The following is a 21,667-nucleotide window of genomic DNA, read 5'->3' on the forward strand; positions in this document are numbered from 1 at the left end:
CCGTGGCTGATCTTACCCGCCGCAAAATCCCCGCTGCGGTCACACCTTGCGGGAAGAGAAAAATACCCCGTACCATACAGTTCTCGTGGCCAAGGCCACTTTGGTCACATAAACGGATAAAATGTTCGTCGTAATCGTCGTCGAGAGGAGATATCTGTAGTACCAGCCTTAGATAAGTAATCTAGATTTAAGCTTAAAAATTGTTGACAGAGGGTTAATAAACCTGAAAATTGTGCACACAATCTAGAGTTTCACCAACCGCATCATAGTCCTAAATTTCTATCTCCACCTTGCTTCTAAATTCCGTTTGCGAACCCGAAAGGAGTTTCAGTCCTGGTCGTTTATTTTTCTCCTGAAGTGTGACCTCAATATAATTTCGATCATTGTGTTTCTGGCAGCATTATTCATCGTGATATTATCCTAATTGTTGGTTTATTTCCATCGGTTTCTGTTTGCGACGGAAACACTTATTGTATTGAGGAATAGCCGTGATGCACAACCGTTTCTATCCGTTTTAGCACCATTACCCTTCCCTTCCCTTCCCGCTGAGCAGTTTGGAGGGCTACAAGGTGCACAAGGCACCGACGATAGGCATTATTCAGCCGTTTACCAACCCGATCAGAATACAACGTATGCTTTAACGGATGTTATATTTCTGATCGGAACGGGCCCGATTGGAATGCACAATCGAGGCGATTATCGGCAGAACATCTATGACAATGGCTAAAGAGCACACCAAACTAAAGCGCGAAGCAGAAAAAATTAGGTTGAAGATAAATACGTCTAAAACCGACGCTGATTGAGCCGCAGTGAACGATCGACGGCGATAAACTTGACGTAGTTGTCTATCTTGGCTCGCTGGTAACGACGGACAATGACACCAGCCGTGAGATTCGAAAGCGTATTATCAGCTGAAGTCCTGCTTACTGTGAGCTACATAAACAATTGCGGTCGAATAGACAAAGTCCCCGTACGAAGTGTATCCTGTACAAGACGCTCATTAGACCGGTTGTTCTCTACGGGCCTGAAACGTGGACAGTGTTCGAGGAGGACCTGCAAGTGCTCGGAGTTTACGAAAGACGAGTACCAAGAACGATCTTCGGTGGCGTATAGGCGAACGGAGTATGGAGGCGGAAGATGAACCATAAACTCGCACAGCTGTATGGTGAGCCCAGCATCCAAAAGGTGGTTAAAGCTGGACGGATACGATGGGCAAGACATAGAATTCCGGACAACTACTCTGCAAAAAAGGATCAAATCCGATAGGAACAAGACGACCAGGTGCATAGCGAGCACGATGGTTAGACCAGTTTGAGCGAAATCTGGTGGAGGGTGCGACGGAGTCCAAGGAATTGGAGACCGGTAGCGAGGAAAATGCAAATTTCCAATATGGTTTACAGGTGCTGGGCATAGTCTACTACGAAAACCTTTGGAAACGATCATTTGGTGATGGCAACATGTTCCTACTGCTGGAACAATGTTTGTTTAACGTGCATGAATGGAAAGATTCTTATTTGTAACAAATCTCCTGTAGCTTAAACAGAAAGATCCAACTGGAGGAAGTAGTATATTAACAGACGCAGCGCGTCCCAAAGCAGTTGCCGAATTCAAGAATCATGAATGTAATATGCAGCGAATACATTTACATGAACAGAATTATTATTTTAAGCATAATTATTGCTATATTGGGTGCTACAATCAAGCAAAAAAGGCTTTATAGGGCAAATAAATCAAAACCGCTTTTTACAAAGATAATCCGATTGATGCCACTACGTTTTATAACGTATGTGTACACTGTGTATTATTACGCAACGTATATTATTGATAGTTTCTAAGCACTAAATAAAATTCTCAATCAAAGCTTTTATTTTTATTGAACGCATCTGTTTACGAAACGCATCAATCAACTTCGTGCAACGAATCTAACTTCAATCGGATTCGTGCTTCGTATCACTAGGTCGGCAACAAAGTTAATCTCTTCCAAACGTGTTACTGGCAACACCTTGAACTGAAGCAGTGTGTGCGCCACAACCGCCTTCAACTCCATCATGGCGTACTTCTGACCGATGCAATTTCTTGGTCCCGCACTAAATGGCACATACGCATACGGATTGCGGCGTTCGACGTTCTCCGGCAGAAAACGATCCGCATCGAATTCATCCGGATCGGGAAACTGTTCCGGATCACGATGTAGGTCGAAAATGTGAACGTTCACAAGCACACCCGCCGGTATGATATTCCCGTCGGACAAAACGATATCCTCGGTAACGGCTCTGGAGATGAACGGCACCGGTGGCCACAGACGTAAACACTCCTTTATCGCTCGATCCATAAACTTCATCTCGGTGTAATCCTGAGGAGAAAACCACTTCGTTGCTTCGCTGGTCTTGTTAGCGCGAACTGCACTGATTTCTTCGTAGATTCGTTCCTGAACCGCCGGTTCGCGTGCCAGGGTGAAGAATATGAACACCAGTGCCGACGCTGTAGTGTCATGACCCTCGAAAGTGAACGTATCAACTTCTTCGCGAACACCTTCCTCGTCGATTTGCTGCTTCTGTTCGGCCAAAAGAAGTGAATCCAGCATGGCGTACCGCTTCCTTGTGCTCATGTAGCTGAAATTATAAATATTGAAATGAGAGATCGTCCATGTGCGTTTGTTGAACGACTTTACATGTTTTCTTCGGTCAAATCCTCGATGTGGTCTGAAATTTGCTTGAATTGGGCTCTTCTTTGGTTTATAATGCTAGTTGTAAACGCGTGAACAGGTCGAAGCAATTTGTTGAGAGCGCGATTATAGCCAGTGATTTTCCAAATGAAACCAATGTGCATCCAGGGGTGCATTAGTCGATACAGCAGCAACTCACCAATCCGGTACAGCTTTTGTCGGTACTCATCTGCTCCTGATATTGAAGATAGCTTCACTCCCATGGAGGTTTCTGTAAGGCAACATAACAATTCTCAACAACTTTTACACAGCAAGTGTACGAGATTTACCGCAAATTGTACTTAAAGTAAATCGGGACATAATTGGTCGTAGATCTGTAGTTTTGCCTGAGCTGGCATGGCAGCTTAATGTTGATATTAGTTGTTCACACTCTTCTAAAAATGTTTGATGAAATCCGTTAAGAATGTTGAAGTGAAATGTTGGCGTCAGAATTCGACGCCGGTGCATCCATTTGGATCCCTTGCTATTCAGCAGTCCTAATCCAAGAAACGGGTGCAAGAATTTATAGAATCGACTTTTGTCGATATTTTTGACACTGGCCAATAAAGGCTCCGCCTCTCTCACTCGCACTACATTCAGAACGGCCGTCCAGCGGCTTCCCCAGAATCGATACGAACCTCCGTATCGTTTTGGCCAAGCACGCGCGCGCTGAAAGGTTGTCGCTGTAAATGAAGCAGCATGATTTTCTTTTCGGCTTGATAACGAACGGAGTTTACCTTGGTTCAGAAATAGGACTTCGGTTAGTGTTCCGATGATAGGTCGTATCGGTGGCCCGGCAAACTTATTTAAGGCACGAAATATTCGTCCGCGTCTATCGATCGTTTGTAAAATATGTATTACAAAGAGCAGCATGCCAATTGCGCAGAGAAAATAGTGGATCCATTGAATCATCCCGGTTTTTTTTCAGGATGAAATTTACTTCCAATCAACGAGAAGGTGTACTTAATTCTGAATGCTCCGTAATGGCTAGCCACCACTTTTACTTTAATAGAATGTTTTATTAATACTTCAACTGATAGTGTTCGCAGAACGATAAGAAGTCGGTAGGAATGACTATCTATACAGCGGCACCGTCCTGAGTAAACTTCTCGGTGGTGGTTGATCGAAGTTTACGTGCACTGTCAAACAGAACTTGAGTGGGTGTTCTAGTTAGGTAGTCCGATCGCGATCTAAATTCTAGTCCTCAATTGTGAATGATCAATTAACTTGGAGTTTTCTTCGTTCACTTTCGAGCGTTTCCGTCAAGAATAGTTTATGCCCAATTTCACTTATGTTGTTCGGTTTTCAGAAACAATTGGCGCAAAAACAATCGTCCGAGTGTGTAATGTTTAGACTGATGATTTACTGTCCTTTTTAACTGCGCAACTTTCGCTAACTGATTCATCTTTCTCGACAGTACCAACGTGTAGCCTCCATATGTCAGTTAGCCGGCATTGAGATGATTCAGAATAACGATCTTTTATGTTTCATACATATTTGTTATTCTGATAGTCACGTATTTCGCTTCCGACTCGAGAACTTCGTCTCTTGATATGATTATAAGAAAATGTTTCGTCTTTTTAATTTAAAAGAATGAAAATAATAATGAAATGTTGCAATACAATGTAATACAATAACCGGGAATTGCGTTCAATGGCCGGGAAAATCCCAACTATTAACATTTGCCAATCATATCATCATAACACTTATTAGATTTCGTAAATATGTTTTGTATTGGTCCAGTGGTAGTGATAGTCATTACTCGCATTGTCTATTTATTATCAAGGTTTTCATTTTTGCGGGTGTAGCTATCACTGTTCCGTTGAACTCAAGACGTTCTACATTCACTTGTAATTGGTATTTAAACAACAAAGATTACAAAATAAGGTTATTGTTTTCAACTTAACGCTACTTAGTAGGTAATTTCAAATAGTAAACGAAAAACTCAAACTCTGCTCAACTAGCAGCATGGCCTGGTGCGCTAGTCGATTCGGAAAAGCGCCCTGTTGTACCGTATGTTGAGTCATACGATGACATATTTTGTCCTTAGTTTATTCTCGAGAGCAACCAAAAATTCTAAGCTTGCCGCTGAAGCTATCGGTTACAAACTTTCCTGTACGCTGGCCTTGTAGGTTTATCTCTGGCGGCAATGGAAAAGGTTTCAAATTAAAAGTTCTTAGGGTAAAGCCCTCGCGCTGTCGCTAGACAATTTCTTGACGTCTGCTAAAGTGGATATTGAATTTGCAGGAACTGCAAATTTGTTTAGAAAATTTATCGGAGAAGAAGCATATGGCTGGAACATCTGCTGATTAGACAAACGAGGAGTAAGGTAAAGTAATTGCTCATTTCGTTGCCATTGTTCAAACTTAGCTTGTTGGACTACGAGTGGACCATTTCTGGATGAATGCCACAGCTAGTTCTGGAAAGTGGAAAACCCATGAAATATCTAAAATGATTTCTGAAGGAAATTTGGATTCTTTCTCACGGTAGTGCTTCATCGGGATGGGGATTCTCCGTAAACAAAAATTGTCTTGCGGTAAATCAGCTCGAACAAAGTTTGAAAGCTCAGCATACTCATTCACGGTATAAGGAAGTGTGAGACTTACTTACTTGTTGGTCCGCCAGTCCGGTAGAACAAAAGGATGAAATAAGAGATCTCCACTGTCGGCGGTTGTCAGCCAAGGTTTTCACTTGTCGTCTGGACTGGTTCGCGTCAACAGCCCGGATTTTGTTGAATAAGCTGAGTCGACATGGGCCTCTGGATCTACCCCTTTTTCATTGTCCTGACGAATTCCTGTCGAGTAATACTGTGCAGATCTCAGTCGCTTTACTTTCAGCGATGGAGTTCCTCATTGGGTTTCTACGTTGTCAGGCCTTTAGGCTTGAATGATAACTACCCACAGTGGTCGCGTTGTCTCCGCTAAGTCGTATCGTGTTTCGCAGACGCAGACGCTATACAGATTTACCGTTTGAGTTAAAAATTTAAGTGTTGGTATGTAGAGTGATTTGGTTTGGTTTGAGCGTCAGATGTTACGCAGTTGAGGATTAGAGGCCGTTTCTTCAGCATTTCATTAGCATTATCAACGTGCATAGCCCACACCTAGGAAGTGACGAGGACGATAAGGACGCCTTTTACGCACAGCTTGAACGTGAATACGTCAACTGCCCAAAACATGACGTCAAAATCGTCATCGGAGACTTCAGGTTAATGTTCAGGTTGGCCAGGAGGAGGAATTCAGACCGGCTATTGGAAAGTTCAGCGCACACCCGCTTACGAACGAAAACGGCCATCGACTCATTGACTTCGCCGCCTCCAAAAATATAGCCATACGAAGTACCTACTTCCGGCACAGCTTCCCATATCGGTACACCAGGAGCTCACCACAATAGACGGACTCGCAAATCGACTGCATTTTGATTGATGAAAGCCACTTCTCGGATATTATCAACGTTAGAACCTATCGTGGCGCAAACATCGATTCTGACCACCACTTTTCAATGATTAAAATGCGCCAAAGACTTTCGGTACCGTCGCCCGCCACACTGCAATACGCTAATCGAAGCCCCTCTCGAGGACTGCTGGGTTAGCGGTAAATCGGCCATCAACGGCGCAGCGGAAGGTGCCATTGGGATCGCTGACAGCAGGGGCGGACTGGGAGCCAAAGGGCCCACCGGGCCTTTGGGATTAGAGGCCCCAGTTTTCAATATTCTCATGATAGTAAATTAACACAAAAAACGACATCTGCTCGAAAGACATCAGCGTTACAAGGACAGTAAATCGAATGAATATGGGCTTTATTTTGTAAGTCATGTCGTGCTACTCGACTCGACCCAGGCACTGTCGAGTGTCGAGTGTCGAGTACTGGGAGAACGGGCAGCACAGCGGCTCGATGCTCGAAACAAAACCAAGTCAGTCGTTATTAGGACCGAGTCACCAGCTTTTAGCGTGTGCGTTATATTAGCGATTCACGGTACTTAAGTTTGGACGCATTTTTCTTTAACCCAATCTTCGCTACTTTGCGTTTTAGTTTGTTCTGCCACCACCACAGATGCTGTTCTACCGACCATATCCATTTCATTGGGAAAGCAGACAAACTAACTAGATTTGCTGAAGATTGTGCCTGCGTGTTCCTCCTTTCATAACATCCTGTAGCGGCATGTTGAACAGCCCACATGAGGGACCATCACATTGATAAAGTCCCCTGCGAGGTTAGAATGGCCATGATTTTACGGTCGATGGTATCATACGCAAATTTGAATTTTGAGCGACGGCCAAACTGTGGAGCCACCAACACAGGAGGAGGTGAAGAGAGCAATCAATGAGCTGAAAAACGGTAAGGTTGCTGTAAAGGATGGTATCCTGGCTCAACTTCTAAAAACGGGGAGCGAGCAGCTGTACGAAACAATTCGCCACCTCATTGTAAGGAACAGAATATGGGAGGAAAATAAATATCGGAGGAATGGTTGATTGGCCTCGTTTCCCATAATTTGACATCGACTTGAGAGTAAAAGCTATCGAGGCATTACGTTGCTCAATTTTGCCTATAATGTCCTCTCCCTATCCTGTGTTTTAGACTGAGTCCGTTAGCTGAGTTCTTCATCGGCGAGTATCAAGCTGGTTTTCATGAGGGTCGCTTCACGATGGATCAGATATTTACCCTGCGTCTAGTAACTGACGAGTTCCGGGAGTACAACTTGCAGACTCATCATATTTTTATGGATTTCAAGGCGGCATACGATTCAGTCAAACGAAATGAACTGTGACAGTTAACGCTAAGGCATGGTTTTCCCACAGAACTAGTTACGTTGATTCGTGTGACGCTGGATGAGTAAAAATTATGAGTCAGAATAGCAGATGAGACCTCACGTGCTTTTTGATTTTGCGGATGACGTCGATATCACCGAAATCAAAAGTAGAGCAGCGAAAGAAGCCTTCAGGTCATTTATTGAGAAATTGGGACTTACCATTAACACCGCCAAAACGAAGTGCATGGTGTGGAAATCCAAATGATGTTGGTGTCGAAAAGGAACTGGATATATTTTGGTATGCTCGTGACATGTGACAACGATGTAAGTCGCAAAATAAGGCGATTAATAATTGCAGCTGCAAATTGGCCTTTACGCAGGTATTACATTTTGTAGCTGAAGCCCCGTAGCTTGCAAATTCGCATACAACTGACGCTCTAGAGAACATTAATCCTCTCGGTGGCCCTTTACGGATATGAATCATGGACGCTAAAAGAAGCTGATCGACAAATGCTTGGGGTTGAGCGTAAAATTTTGCAAAATGCAAAATGGTGTGTAATGAAGATAGTACAGTGTGGCAGTCTGCGCTGGGCTGGGCACGTGGCTAGAATGCCTGATGAAAGATTAGCCAGAATTATTTTAAGCAGAGAATCAAGAAGAGCCCGTAGACTTTGGAGTAGACATCGCACTGATAGATGTGCGCTATCGAGGATGCACGTTTAGCTGGTGTTCGAGGGGTTTGAAAAAAGGTAGCCCAGGATTGAGGACTGGAGAACCATAATTCATTCGGCGCAGGATCGATAACGGACCGTTTTTTATGAGTAGTCAAATGACTGCTGATGAAATACTAATTCTACTTTTAAATACTCAGAACTGAAGCTGGTAATATTTTCGGAACTTGGACCCCAACAGCACTACTTAAATGATTTCATGAATCATGGGGCCCCAGCAGTTGAACATTCTTGAGTCGTAGAAAGAGTTTTACTGAAATAAAATTTTTTCGAAAATCTCATTTTGTGTAACAACGAAATTTCTACTGGGGCACACCGGGCATTTGCCCGGTTGCCCGGTGGGCCAGTCCGCCCCTGGCTGACAGGAGTCGACGTAACTACTGGTTCGATGAGGAATGCCAGAGGATGTTAGATGAGAAGAATGCAGAGCGGATGTCAATGCTGCGTTAGGGGACCCGTCTATAGACTGAAACAGAAGTCAGCAAGCCCACTTTTTCCGGGATAAAAAGCGCCTCCTGGAAGAAATGGAGTGCGAGAACATGGACATGGTATCGCTCGCAGGGCCCGGATAGGTTCGCTACCTGTCTGCAGCGGCTGATAGTCAGGATCTGGGAAACAGAACAGCTACCGGAGGAGTGGAAAGAGGGAGTAATATGTCCAATATACAAGACGGGCGACAAGTTGGAATGTGAGAACTATCGAGCTCTCACTATTCTCAACGCCGCACAGTGGTCCAAACAGCGAAATACGTGATCGCTTGATATAGTGCCGAAACGTGAAGTTTTTCGCATATAGTGTCTTTAGGAACATTTCTTGGTATATCAAGCCCCTTCTTCTGAGAGAAATCTTTGGGTGATTAATTCCCTTAAAAGTGAGATACGAAATTTATTTTCTCGTATATTCGAGATACAGGTTTGGTACTTTCGGTAAAGTTGTAGTCAGAGGTGGCATAAACCGCAGCGCAGACCAAAAGACACACATTCTTAAACAACACAACACTCGCCATGCGGTGTGTGTTCGCCCACAAATTCCCTTCAGTGTCTCTTTTGCTAAACACGCTCTTTCGTGTTTTATGCGCACCAAGAAAAGGCAGCCGCAAACGCAGAGTGATAAATTTGCTGCGTGCTTTACCACACCAAGAGCCGCACTCTGCGCGGCTGGATTGTACACCCTGCGCTGGGTCAGTTGAAGTGGTGTGATTGAAAAAAACATTTTTACTGTTGCGGTGCCTGATCCGTACTAACTTAACATAGACCATATTAGTTGTTCAGTGTAGCGTGTATTTTCACTTTTAAAAGGGCAGAAAATTTGTAAATACAAAACAATTTTTTTGCGCAATTCCGCACGGAGTGTGGCAAAGTGCAGCACCAAGTGCTGTTTGTCACTCACTGGACGATTTTCACCGAGTGCTGTCGTTCGCTCTCACTCCGTTTTCGTTCGTACGCTGTGTGCATATTAGCTGTAGAGGTGTGTTGCCGAATCGCTCTGTGCGACAAGGCATAATATTGGCACATTGGGCGCATAGTGTGAGCGAATGACAGCCCTGGTTGTAGTAAATATCAACTTAAACAACTTTGTCAACGACACCACACTTGTATCTCTTCATGGAAATTGTTTATGAAGCGTTATTCGTGGACAAACCCTCCAAAACAGTTTTTAAACCCTTATTCTGGTCAACTTTTACATGTTCATAGTGTTCTAGAAAGTTGTTTATCTTGCTAAAATCAACGTTTTTCTAGAACATTATTATACGCGATTTTCTGCAGTTTCGGAGATTTTGAGCATTTTTGATGAAAAATAGTACTACTTTGAGCTTAAATATTCAAGGTGGTAAATGTTGGCAGATCTTTAATAAATCTAGCCAATTTATTTGTTTCGCTGACGACGTGGACATTGTTGGAAGGACGTTCCAGGCGGTTGCTGAGCAGTATACCGAACTGAAACGTGAATCAGGAAAGGTTGAATTAGTGGTAAATACTTTCAAAGCCAAAAGTATCTGTTAGCAGGAGTAACCGAGCGCGCATCACTGCCCCTGGTGAACTCGCATAGGCAATAGTGTGGTAGTCGACGGGGACGAGTTCGAGGTGGTGGAACAATTTGTATACCTCGGGTCGTTGATGACGTTGGATAACAACTGCAGCAGTGAAATACGCAGGCGTATTCCGGAAGTCGTGCTTACTGCGGACTCCACAGGACTCTAAGGTCTGGTAAGCTGCACCTCCGTACCAAAACGTTAATAAGACCGGTAGTTGGCGTAGCTCTTCGGCGAAACCAGTATCCAGAAAGTTGCTATAGCTGGAAGAGTACAATGGGCGGCACATGTTGTGAGAATACCGGATAACCGGACGGTCGAGAAAATGGAGACGGACAACCATGGATCGAGTTAGTTGGCGGAACATAATAATGCAGGTCAAATCCTGAGGGACAGCGAACCAGCATAAGTAAGTAAGTATGTTACGCAGAGCTGCAAAGGCATCCCAGGCCTTCCTGATTCGTGTGGCTTTATTAGTCTTGTTACCACCATCGGGTTTTGTGTAGCTATCAAGATATTGAAAAGTTTCCACCTGCTCAGCCTGTTATTTTGCTACCGTGAAGTTGGTGGGATCGTCAGTGTTCATTACCATAGACTTAGTTTTTACTACATTGACTGTAAGACCGACCCCGTGAGGCTCTCGGAGAGGTCATCTTTGTTGCTCTGCATGCTGATTCGGCGTTGGGCGAGCAAAATAATGTCGTCCAGTAGGTCGGCGTCATTTAGTTGCTCCATCGCTAGAGGATTCCAAGGTAATTCTTGATTTGGTCCACTGTCAGCAGCTCCAAATAGTATCTCACCCATGATGATTATGATGATGATGATGATGATTTAAAACATTAAAAAACATCGTTTCGTGGATAATCGAGCAAAAAAAACCGTGACTATCGAATCTCCGAATAATCTAAATTGAAAAACATGATTTTACAGGAGTTGCTTCTTATTGTGTCGAGTTTGTTCCGCGAGTTGCTGAAATACTTATGCGTGTGATTTATTTTCACTCACTTCGCCTAATCTGATGGTTATATAAATAGTATCAAAGCAAGCGAAAAAATCTACAGAATCAATATCTGCTATTAAAATTAATTTCTAATTTTTTTCAGTTGTCTTTAAATACTTTACAACTGTTTCATAACTTTGGATGCACATTACTGAATGTAATCCTAGTCCAGTCTCGAATTGATACAACAGTTCGCTGATGAAATTAGACCAGACTCTTATCGCAAGATTAACCTGTGAGCCACGAAGGAGGAAGTGGGAGGGGGTCCATTAAATACTGTGATGCGGTTACATAATCGAAATTGCTTTGATTATTACAGTACCACCCCGCAAATCAGACAAATTCACGGACGGATTATCCGGCAGTTAAAGTAGGGTTGCCAAGTGGCCGGTTTTTGGCCGGCCCGACCAGTTTTTCACTTGAAAAGCCGGTGACCGGTCAATCCGGCAAAAAGGCCGGTTTTCCGACATATGAAGCCGGATTTGTACTTTTTGCCTGATTTGTTAAATTTTCTGATAAATTTATCAGCAATCCTGAACAGTGGATTATTGAAGATAGCCAGTTTTGCAGTGACAATACTTTACTTCAGGCGGTAATATACATTAAATTGTCCACTAGCACCAGGAAATTAGGTTTCAACTGAGCGGTATGCTCTACGAAAATTTTCAAAGAATCCATTTCTAATTTAGTGTATTTTAAATAAGACCGAGCATAAATAATAATTAATATATAAATCACATAAAATTATCTCAAAGGTATCGTAAATATAAGAATAAAATAGGCATCGAAATTGCTAGTGATTAGGTTCGTTTAACGAACCTAACCTCAACCGGAGTTGTACTCCTTAATACAAGATCTGCAACAAAGACAATCTCGTCCAGGCGCGTCTTCGGAAGCACTTTGAACCGCAGCAGGGTATGCGTAACAACGACTTTCAGCTCCAACATTGCGTATTTTTGACCAATGCAATTCCTAGGGCCCGCACTGAACGGGACGTACGCATAGGGATTTCTACGCTCTACGTTCTCCGGCAGGAAGCGATCCGCGTCAAATACATCCGGATTTGGAAACTGTTCCGGATCGCGATGTAAATCGAAAATGTGAACATTTGCAATACAGCCTGCCGGAATGATATCCCCGTCTGCTAGCAGGATATCTTCGCTAACGCCCCGTGACATAAATGAAACCGGAGGCCACATCCGAAGACATTCCTTCAGTGCTCGGTCCACAAACTTCATTTCTGCGTAGTCCTGCTGATTGAACCATTTCTCTTCGGCAGGCTTACGGGAACGAACTTCGCAAATCTCCTGGTACATCTGTTCCTGAACCTCAGGTTCACGAGCGAGTTGAAAAAATATAAAAACCAACGCAGCTGCGGTAGTGTCGTGACCTGCAAAGGTGAACGTATCGACCTCTTCACGAATTCCTTCCTCGGTAATCTGCCCCTTCCTCTCAGCCAGAAAAAGGGAGTCCAGCATTGCGTATCGTTTTTTCGTGTTAGTATAACTGAAAAAAATCACTTCATTCGAAATTAGTAGTTTCGCAGATAAGTGGAAAGAGTTACATGTTCTCCTCGGATAGATCTTCTAGTTCGTCCGCCATCTGGTTAAACTGTTCTCTCCTTTGGTTGATGATTTTCTCCGTAAATGAGTGAACATGATCTGAAAGCTTTTGAAAGTAAGATAAATAGCCAGTTAGTCGAGCGGTAAAGTTGTAGTGAATCCAAGGGCGCATCAGCCTGTAGATCAGCATTTCACCAATTTTGTGCAGTTTTTGTCGATATAGTTCACTACCCTCGATAGAATCCAGTTTGACACCCATAGATGTTTCTGAAAAACAAAAACTATTTTCTAGTCTAACAGTTTTAGTGTTTTACTGGAAACTTTTCGTTTACCACAAATCGTACTCAACGTAAAACGCGACATTTCGGACTGAAGATCAGTAGCTTCGTCAGCGTTGGCTTGCTTCTCTAGTGTTTGCATAAGTTGTTCACAGTCATCTAAAAACACCTTATGAAATCCAGTTAGGATATTAAAATGAAACGTAGGGGTCAATATACGGCGCCGCTGGAGCCAATGTGAACCAGTACTAGTTAGCACGCTATGTCCAACGAAGGGATGCATGAACTTGTAAATACTGCTCTTGTCGATATTTTTTGTGCTAGACAACAGTGGTTCCACTTCACGAACTCTTACCACGTTCAGGGCGAAGAGCCACTCGTTGATCCAGAAACGGTACGAGCCTCGGTACATTTTCGCCCAGATACGTGCCCATTCGAAAGTTTTGGCTGAATAAATGAGAGAAATTAAAAAACTTTATTTCTATGATCAGACTTAACACAAACCGGGGCTTTTAAATGCAATTGCATCCGAGTTTCCAATGATCGGATAAACGGGCGGGCCGGGAAACTTATTAATAGCACGAAATGTTCGTCTGCGTTTCTGGATTGCATCAATAGCGTAAAGCACTGCGAACAATGTTCCGACAATGATGGAAAAACATAGCCAAAAACCCATCTTGCAGTTCAATTTGCGCGCCCCCAAAAAATACTTGCAGTCTACACGGGTGCAGGCACGGTTCTGTTTCCTAGTGAAAAAAATGCTTAATGCTTCGGAAATAGGTAAATTTATCAATGATTTGCCAGGTGCAGTGATAAGCCGAAAACATTTCGTCGTCCGATGGTACAGGTACGTCTCCGGCTAGGAGGGTATCTTGCGGATCTAAATATAACATTCGCACTAAGTAGTTGACTTGTAAACTAAAATGTAAAGTTATAAGTTTTATGTATAACTAGAATCGAACGTTGTGAAGCTCTTGAGCTATTTCGGAGATTCGCTTGCTAATCCTTTGATTGAATATTGCAGCTTTCTGGTCAAAAATATGTCAGCGAAATCATCTAAGTGGTATTGGGACTGAAAAAACAATCAATGATTGTAATTGAAAATCAGGCACAATACTCTATATCGTTAATTTATTTTAAGAAAACAATTACCCCTAAAACCCTTTTTCATAACCACGCTACTGAGAATGAGAACTGATAGCGCTGCAACACGCGCCGTATCCAAATCCCTTGCATACAAGCGTTCTCAGTGGTCAGTCCATTAGTTGTTGAGTCATTATTGGACACACAGATAAATACTTTTGGTTTTAAATATATAACTGATAAATTGATGCAAACTTTCAAGTAGTAACAAGTCTGTACAAACAAAAGGAAAGTTAAAACAGCCGTTTTAAATGTTGTTTTGAGTTTTAAAAAAAGTAGTTGAGACTTGTAATTGTGACTTGAGATTTGAGACTTGAACTGGAAAGTAGAGTTTGCAGAGTTCTATTGTTTTATGACATTTTTGCATATGTAGTAATCTCTCAAGTTTTGTTTCTTTCCAAAACGCTATTTTATATTTTTTTAAAACTCTTAATTTTGACTGAAAATTTGGGAATTTGTGTTCAAGAAAACCCTATTTCATAAAATTTCGATGAGGTGGAGCTTAGTTTTACTGACTTTTCATTGGAGTTTTTTTTTATATTTTTCCTGGATTACTGACAAAATTTACTTATATTTTTATTGAAAAATGTTTATTCTACGATGCTTGGTTTAGGCTGCGATTTTTTAAAATAGACGATGTGCATGAAAAACACAAGAATTTATATCATTGGTTCTTCAGATTTTCTTTGATATTACTCAAGCTCCATTTGCTATTCTGGCTCCTTTATCTACGCTCTTAAATGATTCTACCTGTAAATAGGTCGAATTTAGTTAAAGCTAAGTTGAAACTACTCAAAATGCCCTTAAAGTGTACAAACTCAGATTTTGAGTAGTTTTTCAACCAAAAAAATGGTAGTAGGATCTTGAAAGTGCGTTATTTGTCATAGACAATAATTCTATTATCGGTAGCAAGTAGCCAAAATTAGTTGGAATTTTACCCAAAGTTTGAGTTTGTACACTTTAAGGGCATTTTGAGTAGTTTCAACCTTGCTTTAACTAAATCCGACCTATTTACAGGTAGAATCATTTAAGAGTGTACAGCGAACATAATTCGATGAAATGGCGTATAGAGCAATTGTAAAGTTATTTATAAATAACTTATATAACTTATATAACTTAAATAACTTAAATAAAAGTGAGCGTGAGTATGTTTGTATGCTTGTATGTTTATATGTTCCACCATAACTCCAGAACGCCTTGACCGATCTCCACCAAACTTGGCACACATGTTCCTTGACATAAGAGAATCAGCACTGGAGAGTTAACAAAAAGGGGGGAGGTTCCCTAATAGGTGGGGGAGGGTCTCTAATAGGGAGGCGGAGAGGTCATAACTCCGAAACGCCTTGGCAGTTTTTCATCAAACTTGGCACACATGTTCCTTGACATAAGAGAATCAGCACTGGGGGTTCAACAAAAAGGGGGGGAGGTTTCATAACAGGTGGGGGAAGGTCCCTAATAGGGGGGGAGATCATAACTCCGAAATGGCTCGATCGTTCTTCATCAAACTTGGCACACATATTTCTTGACATAAGAAAATCAGCACTGGGGGGTCAACAAAAAGGGGGGAGGTTCCCCAACAGGTGGGGAGGGTTCCTAATAGGGGGAGGCCATAACTCCGAAACGGCTTGACCGTTCTTCATCAAACTTGGCACACATGCTCCTTCACATAAGAGAATCAGCACTGGGGGTCTACAAAAAGGGGGGGCGGTTCCCTAATAGGTGGGGAGGGTCCCTAATAGGGGAAGGCCATAGCTCTGAAACGCCTTGACCGTTCTTCATCAAACTTGGCACACATGCTCCTTGACATAAGAGAATCAGCACTGGGGGGTCAACAAAAAGGGGGGAGGTTCCATAACAGGTGGGGAAGGATCCCTAATAGAGGGGGAGGCCATTACTCCGAAACGGCTTGACCGTCCTTCATCAAACTTGGCACACATGTTCCTTGACATAAGAAAATCAGCACTGAAGGCTTTGACAACAGGGAGACCGAAATGTTTAGACGGTTCTCCCATAAGTGACGGTAGGACAAAAGAGGGAACTGATGACCGGAGGTTGCTAACGAGAAGGAGGGAGTAATACCCATATGACTGTAACAATTTATCCGTACAATAGAAAAAATCAGAATACGAAACACTAAACTGCAATGCTCGCAGCTGTAGATTTGTGTAATTATGCACCGAATCAAAGTGACCTGTATAAAACCTATATTGTGGGCTGACTCTGTTTGAGTCACAGGGGCGATCATTCAAACAGCGTGGAGTTCATCTGAGAACACCACGTTTTTCCCATGGTAAACTTTATGTGGCATGCTCCAGAGTGGGCTCAGCCAATAATTTGTGCATACTTGCTTTTAGTGGTGACACTAAAAACATTGTTTACTAACAAATTTTGTCTTGAAGTGAGATGAATGGAATGACAGGGTTTGTTATATCCATGGAAAAAACACTGTTGCACCTTCTACTTTTTTTATTAGGATAGCATGTAATACTAAACTAATAAATAAATAAAAAGCTGTCTTTAGAAAAGTACAATAACAAAACTATTCATTTCCTATAGGTGGGGTGGCCATTGTTAAAAGCGGAAGGTGCAAATAGGAAAAATAGCTTTGTTTTTCTTTCTTTATAGGGTTTTATAGGGATTTCCGTAAAGAAAACAGATGTGCAGGAGGCCGAGTAGACAAAATAGGGGGAGCTGATTAATGGGGAGGAACATCCGAAAGAGGAACAAGCGTTGTATTTTTGCATTATAAGCATTTCGGTTACAATAGCCGATGTACAAGTGGCTGTGAGACAAAGGCTCCCCGAGTAAGATCGGGCACTCAGCTAGTTTACAATATTATTGAAGTCTTGATTGACGGTCGATATTTTTCGGATTGGATGTCATCGATGCACGGTTTTTTCGGAGGTCAAATATCGACACTGACCACTATCTCGTCGTGTGTAAGATTCGCACAAGGTTTTCGAGCACCGGCGAAGGCTCATACTGAGAGAACGCTGCGTTTCAACATCCACCGTTTGACGGTAGATGGTGTAGTGGCGGAATACACCAGAAATCTTAATCAACGAATAGCAAAACAGCAGGAAAAAGGAATGAAGATAAGTAGGCTGTGAAGGAGTCTCCATGGAACCGTAGAAACTATGGCGAGGGAGGTGATTGGCGCCACGTGTAGTAGACAGCGCACCGCATGCCAGAGATTGGCAGATGAGAAGAACCAGGCCATTAGTAGCCGCATGTTAGAACACGTCAGAACAGAGAAAGATATAGAGAGGCTCGAGCTGCGGCAAGAAACCCACCGTATAAAAACGTGAGTACGAGGATCACGTGTTTGCCGATGCAGAGAAGTTTCTACAAAACGATGAGGTACAGGAATTTTACCATGTCTGTCATGTGCAATTATAGTGCTGGCAACCTGCTTAGTTACAAAACAGACGTAGTAACTAAGAGACTACCCTAGTAGCACAGTTGTTACAATCCAGTTGTGGCAACCGATTTACGACTAATTTTAGTCGTAAATAAGTTTCTGAAACCATAAGTGCGAAAAATGTGCTGCTTGGGTAAGGTAGTAACTAGAGGCTGTCGAGTAGAGAGGTAAGCACGGAGATCAGCAGGAACAGGATAAGAATTGTGAGCATGGAGCCACTAACACAGGAGGAAGTTAAAAGCGCAATCAGTGTGATGAAACACGGTATAGCTGCTGGGAAAGATGGTATCCCGGCTGAAGCCGAGCGAGCGGCTGTACGAAGCAATCCACCGGATCATTATCAAGACCTGGGAGGAGGAATAACTGCCGAAGGTTTGCTTCATTTACCTTGTTCTTTAAAAAAGGACATCGACGCGAGTGTAAAAAATATCAAAGCATACATTGCTCAATTCTGGCTATAAGATGCTCTCCAGTATCCTGTTCTGTAGGCGGAGACCGTTAGTAGAGTCCTTCGTCGGCGAGTAACAAGCTGGTTTTCGTGAGGGACGCTCCACGATGGATCAGATATTTAGCCTGCGCCAGTTACTAGACAAGTTCATGGAATACAACTTGTACACTCATAATCTGTTTGTGAACTTTAAGGCGACGTGCGATTCAGTCAAACGAAATATGCTGTGGCAGAGAGTGCTAGAACATGATTTCATCGGTTTGACAGTCCGTACCTACCTCCTAAAGCTTTTCGACGTTTGGGGGATTATTTGTTAACGGATCTTTACTTAAGAATATTATTGTACTACTACAAAAATATGTGTTACACCCCTTAACCGGAGGGAACTTGTGTAATGATCGGATCCGGATTTTCACACGGAATCAAGGTGTGATTTGACGGGCTGGTATGGAACTGAGAGGCACGATTTTCAACAAGGGTATAACGAACTCCTAGGATTCAAGATGACTTCGACGTTATTACTTAAAACATTGGGAGGCAGAAGAGCTAACAATCAATGCACCGAATATCAAATATATAAGTAAAGCATATCAAAAGAAAACAACATTAGCCTTCCACAAACAGTGACTCTGACGCCAAGAAACTTGAAGTGGAGTTCATAATTTGGTACATATCTCTAATTACTAATTACTACGGGTCTACTAAAACGAGTTAATCAGGCCTACTTTAATCTCCGCAGCTCTGTTTTAATCAAAGAGCATACGCCGTCACTCCTAGCTATACGATCTTGCTTACGAAAGGTGTTGCGGACTATTTTTGGCTGAGTACAAATGAAAAACTAGACGTATGGATTCATTTACTGTTTATTTAAAATTTAAAATATGATAGTAGCCTGCGCATCATTACGATGCAGACAACAAAAGCAATCACAAAACTGCCTCGCCGTTTTAAAATAAAATCAACGTTTAACAAACCTAACCTCAATTGGATCGGAGCTTCGCATTACCATGCCTGCAATAAGGGTAATTTCCTCCAAGCGGGTCTTCGGAAGCACTTTGAATTGCAGCAAGGTATGTGTAACAACGACCTTCAGCTGCATCATTGCGTACTTCTGACCAAGGCAGTTTCTAGGTCCAGCACTGAATGGAATGTATGCATAGGGATTCCTGCGTTCTACGTTCTCCGGCAAGAAGCGATCCGCGTCGAACACATCCGGGTTGGGAAACTGCTCCGGGTCACGATGCAAGTCAAATATGTGAACACCTGCAATACAACCTGCCGGTATGATATCACCATCTGCCAACACAACGTCTTCGGTAAGGGCTCTCGATATAAATATAACCGGTGGCCATAAACGAAGACACTCTTTTATTGCTCGATCTACAAGCTTCATTTCTGCGTAATCCTGTTGGTTGAACCATTTGTCTTCGGTGGACTTACGGGAGCGAACTTCGCAGATCTCCTGATACATCTGTTCTTGAACGGTAGGTTCACGAGCTAGTTGGAAAAATATAAATACCAAGGCAGCTGTGGTGGTGTCATGACCTGCAAAGATAAACGTATCGACTTCTTCCCGAATTTCTTTCCTGGAAATTTTTCCTTTCCTCTCAGCCAGAAAAAGGGAATCCAACATTGCGTGTCTTTGTTTCGTGTTCGTATAACTGAAAAAATAATCATTTAGAACTAGTGAAAATAACAAACAATTAAACGGACTATCGATTACAGAGTTTGTTTTGGTTAAAAACCATGTGTCACCTCTCTGTAACCTATTAGCTTTGTAGTGGAAAGTTACATGTTCTCTTCGGAAAGGTCTTCTTGTTTGTCCGTCATCAGTTGAAATTGCTCTCTCCTGTGATTAATGACTTTTTCCGTGAATAAGCGAACTTGATCTGTGATCTTTCGAAACGTAGTTAAATAGCCACTCAGTTTAGCAGCCAAGTCTATGTGTAACCAAGGGCGCATCATCCGGTAAACGATCAGTTCACCGATTTTGTGCAATTTCTCGGGATATATTTCTCCACCTTCGATTGTATTCAGTTTAACGCCCATTGCAGTTTCTACGGGAAACTATTTTCAGTCAAACAGGACGTTATTAGATGGTTTTTCATATTTACCACAAATTGTACTCAACGCAAAGCACGACATTTGGGATTCAAGTTCAGTAGGTTCGCCACAGTTGGCATGGTTTTCCAGCGTTTGCAGAAGTCGTTCACATTCGTCTATAAATATTTTATGAAACCTGGTAAGGATGTTGAAATGAAATGTTGGTGTCAATAGTCGACGCCGTTTTAACCAGTCTGATCCGGTTCTAATAAAAATACTATCTCCAAGAAAAGGACGCAGAAACATGTAGAAACGACTCTTGTTGATGTGCTTCGGGCTAGACAACAGTGGTTCTGCTTCACGAACTTTTACAATGTTCAGCGCAAAGTTTCGCTCGTTTATCCAGAAATGGTACGAACGGCCGTAAGTTTTCGCCCAGATACGTGACAATTCAAAAATTTTGGCTGTATAAAAAATATAAATTTAAAGAAAAACTATCTGCTTTTGAAAATTAACACAAACCGGGAGTTTTGAACACAATTGCATTCGAGTTTCCAATAATCGGATAAAGCGGTGGTCCGGCAAACTTGTTAATTGCACGAAATATTTTTCTACGTCTTTGGAACGCATCGTTAGCACATAGTATTGACAGTATTATCCCGAAAATGACGGCAATACTAATCCAAAAATCCATCCTCTAGTCAAAATTGCACGTTCTGAAAAATACTTGTATGCTGTACAAGTGTAAACACGGCTTTGGTTTCCCCTGTTAAACGAACTTTCAGCGAAATGTTATGTTTTAAATATAGGCATATATAGCAGCACTATAAGATGAAGCGAGCGTAAAACTAATAAAACTTAATGTGTGTGCTTGTAATTACACAAACATGAGCGATTGAAGAAGGTTTCTACCGCAGCTAGAGATTATAGAGGTATAATTAGGCTGATTTAACAACCTTATTATTGATTCTTAGAGTTAGTAGAGTTTTCACTGATCAACATGTTATAGCTATCAAAAAGATAACGTTGCTAAAAAACTTTGTTTTACATTAATATACATAATACCCCTCGTTCCTCTTGTAACAATGTTAACACATTCCCATAATTATTGGCTCCAGATGAGTATCTAATAATGTTTCCATTGATAAGAGTAGCCAGATTTCAGGTGGTGATTGCTGGGGAAAATAATAACACGTGAGAAAAACTGAGATGTGTAGCAAATTCAATTAAGAAAAGTTAACCGTACAATTATCACTTCTCACTTGATATTTAAATTTTTTCAATGAACGAAAAGGCATACTGCAATGCACACTGTTGTTTTGTTGGAAAAGCATTCAAACAGAAAACTGTTTTATCTTAGCCCAGAAACAAAAGGAAAGGAATACAGGATCCTATCGCGAAATTACCACCACAAAAGGATTAAAAAATGACGAACAAGAAAAACCTGGAAACTGACCTGGCAAACTTTGTATTGCCACAAATCAAACTGTACTGTACATAAATCGAAAGTCTCAGATGATCTTTGTCACGATCTCGAGTTTTACAAGCTCATTTGGTCA

General features: G+C 42.1%; 3 protein-coding genes across 3 annotated transcripts; all 3 read right to left on the reverse strand.

The window, feature by feature from the left end:
* Positions 1–1,742: 1,742 nt before the first annotated feature.
* LOC128738825 (cytochrome P450 4C1-like) lies at positions 1,743–3,655 on the reverse strand. The gene is made up of 4 exons (XM_053834234.1): positions 3,442–3,655; positions 2,995–3,387; positions 2,672–2,936; positions 1,743–2,612 (listed from the first exon to the last, which is right to left on the reverse strand). The coding sequence occupies exons 1-4, from the start codon at positions 3,614–3,616 to the stop codon at positions 1,904–1,906; spliced, it is 1,542 nt and encodes a 513-aa protein (XP_053690209.1). The 5' UTR covers positions 3,617–3,655; the 3' UTR covers positions 1,743–1,903.
* Positions 3,656–12,013: 8,358 nt separating this feature from the next.
* Positions 12,014–13,729, reverse strand: LOC128736680 (cytochrome P450 4C1-like). Its single transcript, XM_053831169.1, has 5 exons — positions 13,726–13,729; positions 13,558–13,680; positions 13,108–13,500; positions 12,778–13,042; positions 12,014–12,719 (listed from the first exon to the last, which is right to left on the reverse strand). Exons 1-5 carry the CDS (start codon positions 13,727–13,729, stop codon positions 12,014–12,016), a joined length of 1,491 nt encoding a protein of 496 aa, XP_053687144.1.
* Positions 13,730–19,023: 5,294 nt separating this feature from the next.
* On the reverse strand, positions 19,024–20,802 carry LOC128736681 (cytochrome P450 4C1-like). The gene is made up of 4 exons (XM_053831170.1): positions 20,631–20,802; positions 20,180–20,572; positions 19,858–20,122; positions 19,024–19,726 (listed from the first exon to the last, which is right to left on the reverse strand). Exons 1-4 carry the CDS (start codon positions 20,800–20,802, stop codon positions 19,024–19,026), a joined length of 1,533 nt encoding a protein of 510 aa, XP_053687145.1.
* Between the last annotated feature and the right edge of the window lie 865 nt (positions 20,803–21,667).

Source organism: Sabethes cyaneus, chromosome 2, assembly GCF_943734655.1.
Source record: "Sabethes cyaneus chromosome 2, idSabCyanKW18_F2, whole genome shotgun sequence".
Classification (NCBI taxonomy): domain Eukaryota; kingdom Metazoa; phylum Arthropoda; class Insecta; order Diptera; family Culicidae; genus Sabethes; species Sabethes cyaneus.

Excerpts from the sequence above, each read along its gene's own strand:
- LOC128738825 (XM_053834234.1), bottom strand. The coding sequence starts at position 3,616 with ATGATTCAATGGATCCACTATTTTCTCTGCGCAATTGGCATGCTGCTC. Across the intron at positions 2,937-2,994 it reads TACTTTAAGTACAATTTGCG|AAACCTCCATGGGAGTGAAG; the intron begins GTAAATCTCGTA and ends GTTGCCTTACAG. Across the intron at positions 2,613-2,671 it reads GATTTGACCGAAGAAAACAT|CTACATGAGCACAAGGAAGC; the intron begins GTAAAGTCGTTC and ends TTATAATTTCAG.
- LOC128736680 (XM_053831169.1), bottom strand. Across the intron at positions 13,043-13,107 it reads TACGTTGAGTACGATTTGTG|AAACATCTATGGGTGTCAAA; the intron begins GTAAACGAAAAG and ends TTTGTTTTTCAG. Across the intron at positions 12,720-12,777 it reads GATCTATCCGAGGAGAACAT|TTATACTAACACGAAAAAAC; the intron begins GTAACTCTTTCC and ends GATTTTTTTCAG.
- LOC128736681 (XM_053831170.1), bottom strand. The coding sequence starts at position 20,802 with ATGGATTTTTGGATTAGTATTGCCGTCATTTTCGGGATAATACTGTCA. Across the intron at positions 20,573-20,630 it reads AATTGTGTTCAAAACTCCCG|CCAAAATTTTTGAATTGTCA; the intron begins GTTTGTGTTAAT and ends TTTTTTATACAG. Across the intron at positions 19,727-19,857 it reads GACCTTTCCGAAGAGAACAT|TTATACGAACACGAAACAAA; the intron begins GTAACTTTCCAC and ends TTATTTTTTCAG.